The sequence below is a fragment of the Cardiocondyla obscurior genome, linkage group LG12 (assembly GCF_019399895.1).
Source record: "Cardiocondyla obscurior isolate alpha-2009 linkage group LG12, Cobs3.1, whole genome shotgun sequence".
In the NCBI taxonomy this organism is placed as follows: Eukaryota; Metazoa; Arthropoda; class Insecta; order Hymenoptera; family Formicidae; genus Cardiocondyla; species Cardiocondyla obscurior.
Window position 1 is genome coordinate 517,784 of NC_091875.1, and position 17,742 is coordinate 535,525.

The window sequence follows — 17,742 nt, forward strand, 5'->3', positions numbered from 1 at the left end:
GGTATAAGCGTCGAAAGTTTTTTTATTTTTTTTTTTTTTCGGGCGCGTATCAATGCGTTCTTATGAATGCGCGTATGCTAAATCCCGTCGCGAGGCCTCCGGCACGTATATGGCGCACAATGGACAATGCCGATATCGTGAGAGGCGATTCAAACCACCGCTCCGGCGATTACGATGACGATTAGGACTTAAACGCCGGCGGAAAGCTTCGCTGCTCTTTGGCGGTTGATCGATCCCGCGCACCGCTTCACGCGTCCTTGAATTCTGAACAATTGATGCGTGCACCACGTCGATCGGCAAGACGGCCGAGCAAGGTGTACGCGAGACATCGAAGGGCTTATATGCATACGCGTGAATTTCGTACAATTAACTAATGAGCGTCGAATAAAATTTTAAAACATCAAAACGTTTCATATTAAAATTTTTACGCGAGTTAAAAATATTTGGTATTAATTTAAAATATTAAATTAATGCGCGGAATTGGTATTCGATTGTTAGTTGCAAAAGTAAAAAAATATAAAAAGATATACACAATTCATTGATAAAATAAATACCCTGAAATACATTTGAAATGCACAAATTAAATAGATTATTTTGTATATTAAGTAGAAATTACAAAGCGCGCGCTTCGCGCGCGTCATTAAATTCGAACGTTAATTAATTATAATAATTTAAATTACAATCGAGTGGTCTACGCCTGACAGCGTGTTGCGAATTCACTTACATTTGTACACCCGGTCGTAATTCGCATCCTTCCCTCTTTCCTTTTTTCCGCGGTAGTATTTCCGATTATCCTGACGTCTTGTAGCACTTTAAATCACTCGACATAATATTACCCTGCTCTGCTTTTTTTTTAATAATCACTAACACTAATCACTATCACTCGAGAGACGAACGACCGAAAAAATAACGGGGGGTTATCGCGGCGATTTTTTACGGATTAAAATTATGAAGCGCGACGAACGATCAGCTGTTGCACGAATTTCCACTCTCGATATTTGTAGCGTTGCTTATTTCCGTCCAATGTTCCCTCGAGTCGTCCTCGATCTCGTCGCAAGAAAGCGGCCGCGATGTAAAGCGGGGTTACTTCAAATTCTTCGATCTAGTACTGCGTCGGCGGAATAAACGACGCTGAAAACTTGTATCAAGCGACGAACGAGACAAGCCGCGATATTAAATGTTCCCCGCGCACTTATGTATCTTCCGCAAGTTCTTCGAAAATCACTTGCTCGAAGCAAGATGAGAATCCCGGCCGCGACGAAGAAGACGGGCGAGGTGTAGATGTCACACTCCAACAATGGCGGTCGCCGGAACCCGCTGAATGCTGCTGAAGAAGATGGCGAGTGAAGCGGGTCGGTAACGTCGGACGCGCGACGCTCTTCATGCCGGACGCTCCGTGCACTCCGCCCGTGACGTCATCTAGCCTTTCCGAAGCACTTCTTCGAGGCCCGAATCGAAGTCCAGAACGATGAGTGGAATAACAGAAGCGTAGAAAATGATCGTTCGATACCGAGTCGACACCGTCGACACTTAATTGTGTGCGAAAACTTCCTATCCGCGGTCGAAAATTCGCGAAACTGCGGAGCGATTAATGACACGTCTTCACGCCCGAGACTCCGCAGCTAGACTGACCGTTGCAGATTTCGGACGTTAGAGAGAAAGAGACAACCGCGTAAAAAAAGTGAGACAGTCGATGCAACTCGATCGCTGATTGGTCGGTGCTCGTCTTGCAAAGATGGAAGACAGAGTCCGTGTACATTCTCGGAAAAGATTCGCGACGCTAATCCGCGACTGTCAAATATTCGACCACAAGCGAAAAAACTAAAGATGCATTTAAAAACATCGTTCCTCATGCCTCACTCTCTACCGCACCCCCCTGTAGGTTCGATCGTTAACAGAACGCTGTCCATCTCGAGCGGAGGCGCCGAGCTCGACTCCGAGTCGATCTGTTTACGTTTTTTTTATGTGCTCGGTGAGCTCGAGGCTTCCTCCCCCAAAACAAAACATCGTTCCTCATGCCTCACTCTCTACCGCACCCCCCTGTAGGTTCGATCGTCAACAGAACGCTGTCCATCTCGAGCGGAGGCGCCGAGCTCGACTCCGAGTCGATCTGTTTACGTTTTTTTTATGTGCTCGGTGAGCTCGAGGCTTCCTCCCCCAAAACAAAACATCGTCTTGCTTCGACGCTCGAATATATTTCTTCACGATTCCGAGATCAAATGTCATTTTTGAGCTCCCAAATCTACGGTATAAAACGCGTAACGTCAATTTTTTTTAGGTAAAATTATACGCTATATTAGATATTTAATTAAAGCAAATGATAATTGGATATTATGTTATTGATATCTATAAGCAGTTCATAGATATTAATTTATTACATAATTTATTGAATAGTTTGATAGCAAAGCAGATAGTTTAATCATTATATGTATAATATTACTAATAAAATTCTTTCTTTAATATTGTTGAATTTATCAGATAGAATAACAGATAGAATATCAGATGGAATACTAACTTCATAAACTTTCACATGTCAAATTAATATATAATTTTCAATAAAAATAATTTATTCACGCCCGTTACTGCATCGAAACGAATAAACAATTGGCAAGAAAATCGATAACGCATTGCTTTCCCATAATGTTAACCGTACAACAATTCGATTTCATCGGCTACAACATGGAATAATACAAAGTTCCATCCGGAACGATGACGACGACTAGAGATACTTAGAAGTTCCGCAAACTTTGAGATAGTTCCAACGGAACGAACTTATATATCGCAAGGGGGAAACAGAAGATAACGAAATTCACGAGACACCAGGTAACTGAGCGAGGAAGAAAAAGAAAATGACGAAGAAGCCAAGGACACGGCTACACATCTAGAAATAGAATTAAAGATGAACAGAAAAGACGGAGGGAACGAGAGAATTATCCACCGTTCTATGACATTTGTTAATAACCATAAAACAAAAAAAAAATTTCTCTTACGTTGTCGTTTTTTAAATTCAATAATACATCAAAAAAAATTTAATTTTGCTTTATTAAAAAAAAAAAAAAAATATACATACAGTATACATATAACTCTATCTATTTTCTATGCAGAAATAATACGTGCAATGCGCTTAATTTCTCGTTATCAGAATCTAACATATGATATTAGAAAATTGATGAAAATATAAAATTGTGGTTTCTAAATTCACTTTATATTATTAAAATCAATTTCTGCAATTAGATGTGTTTAAGTTAAGTTCGCAGAGTCGAAGAAGAATTCGACATCATAAATAAAGAGCTTTCTACGATTTTCCGACCGACGTCTTTGCGCAAGGTAACGTTATAATGTATCGTCGTAATGTATTTAAATATATTTATGACGGCCGTAAATGCGAACAACGTGAAATAATATTTATACATCGACGTATGTACGTGCCACGAAAATCAAAGTCAGGCGTATGACCATCTCCGGGATCTTTTATTCATTTTTCTATCGATAAATGGTAATGGCACCGTCGTAAGATCGATAAAACATTAGGTAGCTGCTCTATCTTTTTGTTCAGGGAACTGGCCTCGTAAAATCAATACGACGACGTGGCTTCTAACTTTTACGCCTCGATGTAACCGGAAGACGTGAGTCCATTCGTCTCTACATCGTGGAATGTTACGATAACGCGTTGCCCATATCTTGTAAATTTTATAGACCTTTATCATAATTATATACGTCGCGATTAGTACACTGCTGACGTCAACATTTTAGATTTAGACAGAATTATAGTTTTGTTAATATTTAATAGTTAGACATTAACGAAACATAAACCGTTACTTCCCACATATTCTTAACATCTTAAATTATGTTTTAATAAATATTAAAATAATTAACATAAATATTTAATACTGCCATATTGTCAAATTAATATTACATTAATTTTTTTTTCTATAAAAAGAGATTGCTTCAAAGATATTTTTTTACACTCGATTAATCGGGTGTTAGATATTTATCTACGTTTCTAATAAATCATTAACGGAGCAGATCGTTTCGCGAGCGAGTCTCGAATCTAGAATTGTACAGTTACTTTGCAAGCACCTGATTTTCAGTTTTTATTTCTCCATGGTCACGTTGTTCCATCACCATCGGTATTTCTCCGTTGATCTCGCAAGGTCTTTGCATCTGCATAACCAGCGAGCCACGTCGAATAGTCGAACACGCGGTATCGGCTCCCGAGAGAAATCGGGGACGAGACGCGGCTGCGGGACTCAACCATTTTCCGCGGAAAAGAAAAAAGGGGGAACGCCGCATAATAAAATCGGAAATATTCCGCCATCGCCTGTCCTTGAATCAAATTTTATCTTTCTCCTCCTTCGAGTTCCTTCGAATTTTTCCTCCGTGCGTAAAGGCGCGTGTGGTGCACGCGGCGGCATTCCCGCGGGACTCTTCCCCGAGAGAGGGACTTAGCAATAAATCCCAATTTTTGCGTATTCTATTCCAATCCGTCTATTTTGAATAAGGTCGCGTCATATTCAACATTCTCCACTCATCTCCACTTTTTTTTTTTTCGGAAAAGAGATCATGCCTATTTCTATATTATGTGTGGAAAAAAAAAATCATATAGAAGGAATGTGAAAGGCATATACGATTTCTGATAGATATAATTTACATATAAAATATAAACTCCCCATGCTATTTAACATGTAATACGTAATAATTAATGTACAATTTCTTTTTTCATTTTTATTATTATTTTTTAAATTATTTTAACTTTCGAGATTTATATCGAGCTCCATTCTGATTCTTATGACGCATCAATTCCTGTTGCTACCCGGCTCCTCGTCGCCCTTTTTCTCCCCTCATTCGTATATCCCGCTGTCCTTGGCAGCGTTTTAATTCCAACAGTAGAACAAATCTCCATCTACGCGGATACCTATCCGACGCGAAAAGTGTAAACCGCTTAATTTTACGCTCGACTCTCCTGCTCGTTCGTTAATATTCCATATCCGGCCGAAAGTCCACTGCCGCGCGTCTCGAGTGCGCGCACGTCTCTACGCTTGTAGTTATATTTGCACGGAGGACACGAAGACAGATGAGGGATGATGCTAGGGCAGAGGTGGAGCCTCCTCCGAGCTCGTCACTCTCGAGATAAAGCCATGTCCTCACGTGCAAGAGTTACGGCAGAGGAGAAGCGTTCAGGGATGATCGCGCGTGTCGCGACTGGGAAGTAGATTCTACTTATCTCGTGGACTAATTAAATCCATGAAATAAATTAAGAGAAAACGTCGACGCGGTTCCGTTTGGCTAGCCTTTAATTACACCGAACTCTCTACTGGAATGAAATCGGATTTGTCCTTTCGAGATTTTTTTTTTTTTTTTTTCGAGGCGGCATGCGGTCTCACGCGCGCGACTAATCGCATTTACATGATGGGATGACGAGTGCACGAAGATGCGGGACGAGAGTACCAAGTCAAGTGTCGAAAGAGGAAAATAGTGAAAGGAGAGCGGGAAAGTGCTCCGACCTCTCGAAATGATCACAAGACTCTAGATGAAAATCTCGAGCAAAAAACGAAGAACGTCAAGAGAGTGTCGCGGATAACACAATCAATTGCGCGTAACTGAAATGTCAAAGGATTTGTACATGGCGATCGTACGCTGATGCAAGTTGAAAAATTTATACTTTAATCCTTGAGTTTAAACAATTTTTAAAAAGAAAGAAATATATTAAATAAAATTTCGCTCACAGAGAGCGTGTCACCACCATTATTTGCATGGAAAAAAAAAAAATTAACTCTCGTAACCCTCGCGTCGCGGAAGTGTTGGAAAAGACAAGGGACGACAGGTGAGAAATCCTCCAGTTTCTTCGGGCACTGGAAACGATGTCCTCCCTCTAAGAGAACAACGAAGAGCCGCGTGTGTCGCGGGCGGATGTGCCGGTGCGATTCCAGCAAAAATAATCTCAACTCGAGATTATTTCTGCGGCCCTCATTAGACTCGAGCCCGGATAGTTCATTACAAGCGATCTTATCTCTGACCCGTTTTCTCGCAAAAGAGCTTTTCCTCCACCGTTTTTCCTTCACCTTTCCTCCGTGATCCTCGCCCTACGCTCGCATCGCATTTTTTTTTCCGCGTTTATTTTTATATTTTATTTTTCGTGAGAGAATACACTAGGCGCGCACAATCGCAATACTCCTTCTTATCGTTATTAATTAATGAGCACGGTACACGCGCCGTCAAACGGAACCATCAGCAACGGTGCTAGCAACGTAACACGCTGCAAGATCGGTGCAAGACTGTATTATAGTCATTAAGTAATTGGGCAGACGCTCGAATACTCGAGAGCGCGTACAACGTGTAAATTGCTACATGTGCGAGAATGAGATTATAACCATTTTGTTTCACGAGTCGGTCCACAGTTCGATTTGCATAATACATACATTTATACATACACGCAACGCGAATCAGCAGTACCCCAATGAAGTCAATTACAAATCCACTTGCAATTAACAGATCAAGATACTTTTAGATTTTCACTTAAAAAAAAAAAAAAACAAAAAAAAATCAACGCGATATATAATTCAAAACATTTTTTTAATTTATCATCGCCAGCGTAAGAACTCGTTTAAACGAAGTTAATAACGAAAGGACTTCTCTATCAAAGAAGTAATGATTTAAAATATCGAGAAGGTAGTAGCACTGCTCTCAATAGCATAAGTACACAGCTTTTATGAACGGATCGGCTTCTGATTTTATTTCCTCCGAACCTCTCAGATGAATCGGTTTATCAGCCTATAAACTATGTTCATGCCAGACGGAGGCGAGGCCAAAGCAGACAGATTTCATCTGTCGCCTCGTACCACAGAAGTCGCTTCCAATAAAGAATCTTCTGAGCCGTTCACAAAGGTGTCTATCGCTTTCAAAAGGCCACCTTTTCTCCGATCATCTGCGTTTTCTTTTTTTACAATCCGTTTCTCTGAACGATTCGATATCAAACCAGTCGTCTTTACAATTGCAACCAAAAGAAATAGGATCTTCTACCAATCAATATATTATATTATACGATTAGAAGATATATTGAAAGGAGCCATATTGTATATTACACATTTAAAAGTATTAAATTATCTTAATATGTCATTTAAATATATATTGAATTGTTTACGTATTTTAAAAGCTTCCAATATATTTAATATTAAATAATACATGAAATAAAATAAATAAATAATTGATACTGCAGATAAAAATATTTCAGATAATTGAGCAGCAAATAATTCGTTAAATAAAATATGCTGTATTTAATTATTAACTTTTGCAAAAAAAAAAAATTCCCGCGAAAAGCGTTCAATACTCTCTACCTAAATTTTTTAACCATCTCCCTTAATCATCTCTTAAAACGTTAGTTCAACTTCTCTGAACCTTTTGATCAACTCGCATAACTTTCTTGTATCGCGTAAAAATAAAGGTAAAGTCGTAATTGACTCGACATACAGACTCCCTTTCCATCCGATCTCTTATCAAGAAACTTAATTCCATGTCAACTACGGGGCTCGAAATTCGCAGCAGTCTGGACCGGGAAAATACTAATTCTCTTAGTAAACTTCAAATGACTCCGCTTTCCTCTCCCTTCGCATTTTGAGCCGACAAACTGGCACAATTCGTTTAATTGTCAGCTCCAATTGTTACGAGTACTCGTAATCTTCTCCGCGCATTGTGCCGCTCGGAAGCGTATGCGAATTGATTAAACCCCAACTGGGTCATCGGGATCGTTTTCCGACTTTTATAGAAAATTGAAATATGTGGAGCGAGGTAAAACGGACGGGCGTACCTATATTCGAAGCTACGAATCGCAAGTACGTCAATTTGCAAATGGTAAATGTGCGACAAATGACGTTTCACGTTACAGTGGCGAACCTCGTCGACCGCGGCGAACGAGTCGCGCGCGGATATCACGATCCGCAAATTGATCGCGCGCGTACGCGGCGTCAATGAGAAACGGTGTCATTACCGTGTGTAACATCCGACAATCGGTTAATTCAATCGCCTCTCAGCCGTGATTTCTATCGCGAAAGAGGTAATTTGATGTCAAGTGGTCGAGGGAATTACTTTCACTTTTTGCTCTTGTGCCTTTTGCAAAAGATTCTAAAAATATAGAAGTTATTAATATAACTTGAAAATTTATATTGCAACTAGTAAATATATGTACACACTCGCACGAATATATAAAATTGTTTAATACATAGAGAGTAAAATAATTGTAAAGTAAATTATGTTTGGGGGGAGAAAAGAAATATTTAAAAGTCGTGATTTAAAGCCAGACCTTAATTACAATTATATTGTATTGCTATTAATAGATCTGTCAGGAAAAAAAAAATATATAAAATAAAAAATTTAATTACTACATTAATGAGAATCATAGTATAATCCAACATTTATACGAATATTCAATTATTTCCACTAATTAACGCGTCGATTAGCAGTAGAAATGAGAAAGGGGGGCTGGTTATAAGCGAGATTCGCTACCGTGTTGGTACATAGTAGCCAGTCAAAACATCTGGCGTAATCGGAATGTCGAAGCCGAACAATTTCCTGGTTTTAATGGGGCCGACATCGACGAACGCGACGTGTTCATTTCGTATAATTAATTTCTGTCGCGGCGTAAACGCCTTCTTCGAGCCATCCTACTTTATTTGAAAATCGCTTTTGTATTTTCGTTTAAGAAATAAAATTTATAGAACGTTATGTTAAATTACTAATAAAAAGAATTTTATATACGTCGCGCGATTATATATTTTTTCTTAAACTTTACGCTCTACATTATAATTTCATAAAATTTTTTTTAAACTTATTTACATGATATGTAAAGTGATGCTGCAATTAATTATTCAGTGAGATTGTAAGATAATTCGTACAGATCGTTAAATCACTTTTGAAAAATTCTCTTACGCGTAGAGTGTTTGTTCGACCAAACAAGCAGGCATTTAAATAAATATATAAAAGGCATCGGATACCCGATCCGTACGAGTGCGGCTGACACTTCTATTAAGAGAAAGAGAGAACTCGTTGCATCTGCAACGACAGAATACGCGGACAGCGAAACGGGCTTTGCTGCTCTGTGGATGCAATGAGAAGATTCGATCACTTACGCAATCAAACGTGTAAACTTTTTTCTAGCCTCCCAAATTTATTGAACGTGTATGGTCAACCTATTTTTAAGCGCTACATGTTTAAGCATTTCTAGATAACGATTACATCGTGACACATTAGACTTTTTTGTACGTAATTATTTTTTAAAAACTGATTTTTTGTAATTAATGGCTAATACATGTATCTATACTGCAAGTAACATTCAAGAATTTGAATATCCAGGTCACAAGTTAATTTGGATACTATATTAGATCGTAGATAACTTGGCATCGAGTCCTGGAAAGATTTCAAAGAGTAAAACCGTATTGATCCATAAACTTTCCAATATCTATATTTTCACAGTTCAGTTTCCGTTTAACTTGCAATTAGAAGACAACTTTAGTCGTAATATTAAGTAGACCGTAAATAAAATTGATTTCCTAAAAGACACCCGAGACCACTAAGAAATATAATATATTAGTAATAATTTTCTAATAAGATACGTATAATTAGCTTTCTACAAATAATACATTAAAACTGCTCCCGGATGTGTATCAATTCTAAATTACATATTCATTATTGTGCAAATTCTCTGCAGTCTATAACATTGACTTCTCATCGCTATTAATAATGTATTAAAACAATCGGAGTTCTTTTTATGAAAAATAACGAAGATGATATATATCCGAACGTCACACTTGATTGATCAAGATATATCGATTTATTGCGCCGCTATAACCATCGTATCTATATTTTTAATTGTCCGCATGAGTGATTCTACTGATGATCTCCTCACCGGATACCGATCTGACTTGTAACAAGAAGCACTCTCCGGTGTGGATACTCTACACAAACGTGGCCCTCACAATACCTTCGATACGTGCGCACGTCGCGGAAACAGCCTACTACGAGCTGGACTAATGGAATTGGTGCAGTCAATCGAACGCCGCGACGTTCTCTCATTTATCCAGTCGGCCGCGCAAAACGACCTTTTCCTCAACTTTCCTCTCAGTTTTCGAACGATGCATTGAATTATAACACAGAAAGCACAATTTCATTAAACCGTACAAAAGATCGAAAGGACTTGTAAAGTCACAAACGTGAACGTGAAAATTAAATACAGTGAATGGGAAACAATAGCTTCGCGTAGAAGTACAATTAAAAAAAAATTTTTTTTTTTTTTTCCATTAAAAGTTACATAATTTCTATGGATACACGTATATCGTCGGCAATCTTATTGTACAAGCACAAAAGCCCCATAAATCTGTCGTCCCTTTCGAGAATATAAAGCGAATCGGCGGGATCGAGGAAGAAATCGTAGGAAGCGGCCGATAACGATTACTTTGCATCGATACGTGACAGAGCGGGGGCTCTTCCTACGTGAGAATCAGCCCGGAGTCAGCTTGCGAGCGGTCCGAGCGTCTCCGTTTTCCTGCCCGTTCGATGCACCGAAGATACCGAGAAGAGGAGACTCCCGGAGCAGCGCGGCGTGCCGCAACGTGTGTTTACGTCGACGAGAGCAGCAACGTAACCGGGATCTCCTCTCTCGTAGCTGGTGTAAGTGGGCAATGGAACGAAAGAAGAAAGCAGGACGGAAAATAGCCCGCAGTGGAAACCACCGCGTTGCGCCGCGCCGCGCCGCGACTCATTTACCTACATCGATTTATTGCGACGAGGAGAGAGAGAGAGAGAGAAAGAAAGATCGTATCTGCGAGCGGGAATCTCAGCCGGCATTACATCCGCGCGCGGTGGATCACGATTTAATTGGTCTCCGCCGCGAATCGATCTCGTAACAGTTTCCTTTCCCTGCCGCCCGCCGGTCGGCCGGCCGGTCGCCCACGGCGGAGAAGAAGAGCCCCGGAACGCATCGCTCTCACCCTGCATCTTCTACGTCTACGTTGCGTCTGTACCGCGCCACGCCGCCTAGAGCGACGATTTTCTGTTTAAGTGCGGCGAGCACGCACGTCGGACCGCGCTCACGGCGAGAGATAGCGCGTCGTTAGATTAATAATCAGCAATTTGCGCACGCCGGAAAGAATGGCGGCGTCGCTCCTTGCTTGTGGATCATCTGTAAAATGTGATGGATTGGATAACGTGACGCGAGCTGATGCGCGATACATACATCTACTTGTAAGCCTCGAAGGTAAAAATGATGATATTTCTATCTTCCATCCCTCTCCTTCTCTTTCTCGAACAGGTGTCTTGATTTCACGATAAATTAATTTGGGGAATCTGTTAAAATTCAGATGATATGCCCGTAAAATGTTCAGAACTGAAAGCTCGCAGATTTAAACATTCGTATAAACGCCCTCCACGCGAATACGAGAGACACGCGGTGTGTTGTCTACGCAGTATACACACATATATTTTCATCTCCGGCTTCCGTACAGATTCCACGAGTTCCGGGTTAACATTTAGCACCCATTCATGTTGACGCGCGACAGGCACATTCGTCCGACATACCAGTTAATAATGCTATGCACCCAATTATCTTTATGACACGACGTCAAGGTGCGTGTCATCTGGGACACGCCATAGTAAAATTCCCGACTCGGTAAAATCCCCCAGAAAATCTTGACAGACGGTTTCACCCGGCAGCCGTCTAATCCGAGTGAAAAGCATTCGCGCACGCGGCGAATGAAAATGCGTTGCACACCTGACTGAGCACGTGCATGCATTACATTTACCGAAGAGAAAATCGAGATAGCAGCCGCAAAGAATTATAAATATCAAAATGTTAGGATTATATTATTAAAGTTTTATTTCGCAGCGGACAACGACGCCGTTAAAAATTTTACGATAATAAAAGTTATCTATTACGAGGTCGATCGGTTTATTATCGGCGTGCTGCTCCAGAAAGCTTTGTATAAATAGCAAATCTCGCAATGCCACAGGACGAAAATAATGCAATATACAGATATTTAAATATTACAGGATTCTTCTTCTCTAAACATTTTTTGAATTCACGTTAAAATCGTGTACGAAGCATTTTCGAAATTAAAAATTCCACATAAAGGATAATAAAAATTGTGAAACACGCTTGTCATTCTCCATAGACATGTTAATAGCGTCGTCTTGATAATGTTAACGTGCACCCACGACATGCGCGATCATCCCACCCGATTAAATTACCTAATTGCTTCTACGACGTGGTATTGGAATGCGTATCTAGCGTGCACGAAGGTAAATTCCTTATCCGAGAAGAGACGAGGAAAATCTTGACGGGCGTTTCAGCCCGCCGTTCTCACCCACGCGAAAAGTAAAGAGTTATATTCGCGTTAAAATACAGAAAATAAAATTAAAATAATATAGAATTTACATCACATTATATAACGATATCATTTTTATTTATGTCGTTATTAACAAAGTGAGTTGCCCGTTTATCTTACTATCGTATTTTTTTTTTCTTTTTTACGTTTCCTATTTATATGTTTGCTAATTAAATCGGCGATTTTAAGGTTTGATTTAATTTTGTAAAGCGAAGTCCTTTTGATTCTTTGATCGATCTGAAATATTACAATTAAATCGAACGAGAGCAACGAATAGATAGGCGCGGGGGGAGGTGGGGCGAGGCGGGGGGGACAGGGTGAGAGCGAGCGCGAGCCTACGTGCCGCGCGCTAGGTATATTCCCCCACTACTCCCACTCTCGCTCTGTCCTTCTCCAGCGGTCGCGCGAGCACACACGTACTACACACTGCGCAGCGAGCACGTGTCTCCGTACCGAAAGTAATTCGCACTTCCCTTTACCAAAAACCCTTCCGGCACGATAACTACGATTAAACTTGATATCTCTTTCTGTTACAGATTGACGCAGTTGCATCCGCCGTCGTCAACGAGTGTCGTCACCGCCGATATTAAGATATACGAACCACGGTCGGTTCGTCGGTCGTCCCGTGAGATCCGCTGAGTATTCGGGCGTAGTTTTTCGACACACGACTTTCTTCTAATCGCGAGTGCCGAGCATGAAACGCGCGAGAGTGATCATTGGAAGTTTTCGCGATTATAAAATCACGGTCGGGGTTTTCGCGAGTGACTTGTGCGCGGAAGGATGGCTCGTCACGTCCCATCTGAGAGGAGGAGCAGGCCCGGGACGGGCATCCTGCATCGGCGGAGCAACTTTTAGGTGAGAATTAATTCTTTAAATAAAATTCTAATTAAAGAAAAATTTACCTTTTTTATTAACTATATTAATTGATATACTAGCATCTCTACATTAATATTCTGCATTTTATGTTACAGTCACCGGCAGAACTCTACACCTCCGCTGAAGCTCATGCAGATGGGTAAGTCGCATTTTTTTTTCTCATAGTTTGTGCTCGGGTCTCTTGAATCGATAACACGTCGTCGACCGTAAATTACTCAATTATAATGACGCGCACGAATTGGGGCCATTCGAAAAATAGCGTACGCGAGGCGAGCGCATGGTTTGTTCTAGCATTAAAAATTCGTTTCGCGTGTAAAATTTATCTCGCGGTTTACAGAGAAACGATAATAAAACGGTCATACTTGGACTGCCTGTCTTTTCGCGTGAACGAGTTAATACTATTGGCTTAATAAACCCGTATAGCGCATACGTTATCCGATTCACCGCGATCTGCCTTGATTAAATTACCCAATTACTTTCTGGACGTGGCGTCAAGATGCATATCCGGCGTCAAGGTGGAGTTGCCTACCAAGGGAATCCGCAGAAAAGCTCGACGGCCGTTTCATTTCGCGGTCTGCGCCCACGCGCGCAATTGCGTGGTTAAGGCGAATTTATACGGTTCATTCTCCGTGCGATGCGAAATGAATGCACTCGGTGAGCGAGCTCTTATTTGAACGCACCGTCGGAAGTAGATTGCGTGGCCGAACTTAGCGCTACGGATTTCCGTAGTTCGACGGGAAATAATTAAACAGAGATCTAATCGCATTAAGTAATGAAATTACTCTTTTTCGCATCAGCGGCACAAAAAAAAATATGTAAATATAAATTATTTTATACTGGAAATTCAACGAGCGAAAGTAAATCCTTAAAAGCAGAACGAATTGCTAAATTCGAGGTAGTCGTTTATATAATGTATTCCTCTTCGCGTCGTCTAAATCGTAGAAAGTGAAGTGTAGATTCGCTTTTAATCTTGGCCGCGAGGATGTTTTTACGACGGTAAATCACGAGCGAGGATATCCCTTTCGACGCGTGCGCTGCGCCGGCAGTATTGTATGTTAATAGCAATTATCCGAAGGGGATAGCAATTGGCAATTGGCCTATGGCTACAGAATAATGGCGCAAGTGCGTCGCTCTCTCCTCGCTAACGCCGTATGTTAATCGAGGGCAAGATCTTGGCTAAAGCCACTCAAAGTGGTGCCGAGATATCACTTTTATATTGTATCAAAGGCAAAGAAAAAAAAAAAAATATATGGAACCGACACGTGTTAAATGCATGTTTAAATAACGGCTGCGTTCTTGTCCTACGCGAATGTGAATTCACGACGACATACGAGTTCATGGCAAGGCGCTGCCGAGGAACGACGTAAATCCTAAAGGATCGCGCGCATTTGTTATCTCAGCCGGAACGAATAAGCGCGACATGTTTCTGCGTTCGTTTCTTTCGTTTTTAGCGCCCGATCTTTGAATCCTAAGTCAGTCACCGATCCCGATTCTAAGAAAAGCGACATTCGTAAAAAAATAAAAAATAAAAAAATAACATTGGTATAAGAACTATTCACTCTCGTCGTGTGAGGTAAAACGTTTTAATAAAATTACTAAAAGAAAGAGCATAAAGAAAAACCATGGTTACTCTCGTCTAAATAAAATGCAATACTTTTGTTTAAACAAAAAAAAAAAGGAAGCGTGAACCAATAATAAATACGACGAAAAATCTAAATCAGCTCTTTATAAAACTTGGAGCAAATAGAAAATCAGCTGAAAGGAAATTGAAATCTTTGCGCGTAGAGAACTGTAATCGCTCTAGGTCTGTCTAGCGGTAAATTTCTAAAGAAAAGCAAACAGGAAGATGTATTATACGTACATTTTATGTATATTATATACACAAAATATATGTATTATATACACCGCGTAAGAACAGCTTACCGCAATAATGGACCAAAATGTGAAGCGTCCCAGCATGAATGCGGCTGTCGCACCAGGAAGCGGCGTCGACCTGCGGCTCGAAGAGAGAGAGGTCGAGGCCCTCCATATCGCTCTCGCCGCAGGAGTCGCTCAGGGGTTCGAAATTACTCCCGTTGGTCCCCTCATCCTCGGTCGCCAGCTCCTCGGAAAGGATCTCGCCGCCGCCTCCGCGGCATCGGGGCATCAGTGCCATTTTCGGTTGAATACTCTCTCGCTCGCGAAAACCGCAAAGTCCTCCTCTCCGCTCGCGTCGTCCGCTTAATAAGGGCCGCGACGCATACGCTCGGCGGAGCACCAAACTTTTCTCACGAAGATATATCTCTCGTGCAGCATCAATTCTTCCACGGATCCCTCGCCCCTTCGTCGCGAGTCCCGCGTCCCTGTGCGCACCTCTTGCGAGTCTCACCTTTTCATTTCACGGTAACTCGCGTTCGTTCATCTGAGAAGAATCGGTTGAATCTTTCGCGTGTTGGAAATAATGTTTCTTCGGTCGTCGTGCGATGTGAGATATAATATAGGTAGTGTCCTACCTTCATTGCGTAAAATCTTAATAATAGATTTTTCATTAATGATTTCTTAATGATAAATTTAGTTAAATTTTAATTATTTTTTTGTTTCTTTTTCGTGAAAAATTTAATAAAAGTTCAAGTTTAAAATTGTTGGTAAAATTTTAACCTTGAATTTGTTGAAAAATCTATGATCAAGTTACGGATGCAACAAAAGTTGGAAGATTTTACGCACAAAGCATTTCTCTAGAAAGAGATAATATGAAGAAAGGAAATGTATCCCGTTGTTCATTAAATTATTTCCTCACTCCGCGTTCATCCTTTTATTACGCCAGTCCGCGTTTCAGCATTCAGATTTAACCGAACTTCTTTCAAAGCCCTAAAAGATACTTTATACGTTTGCGCAACGCGAAGTACATATACGGCGATTCTTTCTGAGCAGAACGTAAGGTATCAGTGTGAGTTTTAATCAAGCGTTCGTTTCTAATGGCTTTCATAAATTAACCCCACGCCAGACTAATAACCGTCATAATAACTCCCACCGACGCGCGCTGCCAATTTTTTTCATAAGTCACGCGTTATACCATCCTAATTAGGCTCAGCTTTTAATTACTTGCCGACTGAAAGCAAAAAGACGGAACAGGAACCAGAAATTGATCGGTTTCACAATCTGTGCAGTTTTAACGTCTGTCGACGTGCCGCGTTTAATACAACGATTAACGTTTAACGCGCGAATAAGTAAAAAAAAAAAAAAATTAATTATTTTTATACTGTCAATTTCATCGATACAATAGAAACGGGAGCGAAGCATAAGTTTAAGAAGATATTCTCTTGACGATAATTGCATCAACATAAGTCCGTGACATAGGATTGAGATGTCGAAACATGTACAAATTAATTAACGGTGACGGGCAAGCGCGACAGGCTTCGAACCTGTAATCTTCGATCTGGTCTACTTGTATGAATTCACTGAGCATGACAAAGTTGTTCGTAAAGAGTCTACCGTGTCAAATGTGCGTGAGGCGACACGCGCGAGAAGGAAAGCGGGACCCCGTCGCGCGTTCTCCCGACGACGCTCGCTTTCTCGGGCAGGCGGCCAGCCCGTGCCAACCTGTCATTACGAATCTTTCAAGTTCAAGAGCGCGATGAAGGAACTCACTTTCTCGCTGTCATTCTCTGATCGCGAAACATATGTAGGTGCAAGAAATCGAAATACTGCTATGCCGCTGAGATTTTATATTTTTTTATTCATTTTTCTCTCTCTCTCTCTCTCACTCTCACTATAAGCGTTTATTCTAATTTTATTAACTTTGAAATTATTAGTTTGTTTAGCGTAGGTAGATATACGTTTAACGCACGTTTTCCGGTATGCGTTTGCAGCATTCCTTCTCAACAATGTCGAACTCTAGATGCGAACACTTTTGCATGAAACAGTGAAAATAGGCTGCGAGCGAAAGGGTTAAAGCAGGAATGAGACATTAATTATCTCGCAGTTCTCGCGCGCGAGCCTGATATAAATTATGACACCGGCGTTCCGCTATCTCTTTCCAGCACCGATAAATTATTTACACGTATTTAACGCGACGCAACTTCCCATAGGACTCGCAGATAAACGCGAAAAAACCAGTTTCTCAAAAAAAATAAAAAAATAAAAAAAGAAGGAAAATGTTAACGACATAAAAGATTCGCATACCGGCCAAATACCGGCAGATTTATACCCGACAAACACCTAATACGCAATCGTTAGTCATACGCACGAAGGACGCCCGATCCAGTCTGCGAATCGTTATCGTAGAATGCCGATGACCTGTTTTCGCAACCGCAATTACATAACACGATTACGAATGCAGTAAACAAATGTTATCGTATTATTTTTTCGAGATGGGTGTTTTCGACATTAACAAACTTTCTAGTTACAACTTGTGCCGAGAAGAGACGATTTTCAGATCGAATTCGGTTGCGCGCAATCGGCGCAATCAACTACGTGCGTTTTTCCAATCGCGGCCGATAATCGATCGTCCGCAATT

The 17,742-nt window shown here is 40.8% G+C and overlaps 2 protein-coding genes across 15 annotated transcripts in view; one reads left to right on the forward strand and one right to left on the reverse strand.

The window, feature by feature from the left end:
* Positions 1-17,742, reverse strand: part of Raskol (Ras GTPase-activating protein raskol) — a 219,734-nt gene that overhangs the window by 128,802 nt on the left and 73,190 nt on the right. For 6 of the 11 annotated variants that reach the window (XM_070664804.1, XM_070664806.1, XM_070664808.1 and 3 more), the window contains exon 2: positions 15,171-15,648. The exons of 2 other annotated variants lie outside the window; for them this stretch is intronic. In XM_070664804.1, the coding sequence (XP_070520905.1) occupies positions 15,171-15,402 (232 nt within the window). In that variant the 5' untranslated portion in view covers positions 15,403-15,648. Of the gene's footprint in view, positions 1-724; positions 989-15,170; positions 15,834-17,742 lie in introns of those variants that run through there. 3 more of the 11 variants (XM_070664805.1, XM_070664813.1, XM_070664816.1) reach the window with 3 other exon arrangements.
* Positions 1-17,742, forward strand: part of LOC139107314 (uncharacterized) — a 107,867-nt gene that overhangs the window by 66,470 nt on the left and 23,655 nt on the right. For all 4 annotated transcript variants that reach the window (XR_011546497.1, XM_070664833.1, XM_070664831.1 and 1 more), the window contains 2 exons: positions 12,908-13,226; positions 13,343-13,386. Coding sequence is in view for 3 of the 4 variants with exons in the window: in XM_070664833.1 (XP_070520934.1) it covers positions 13,066-13,226; positions 13,343-13,386 (205 nt within the window). In the remaining variant the exon portion in view is untranslated. The remainder of the gene's footprint in view (positions 1-12,907; positions 13,227-13,342; positions 13,387-17,742) is intronic.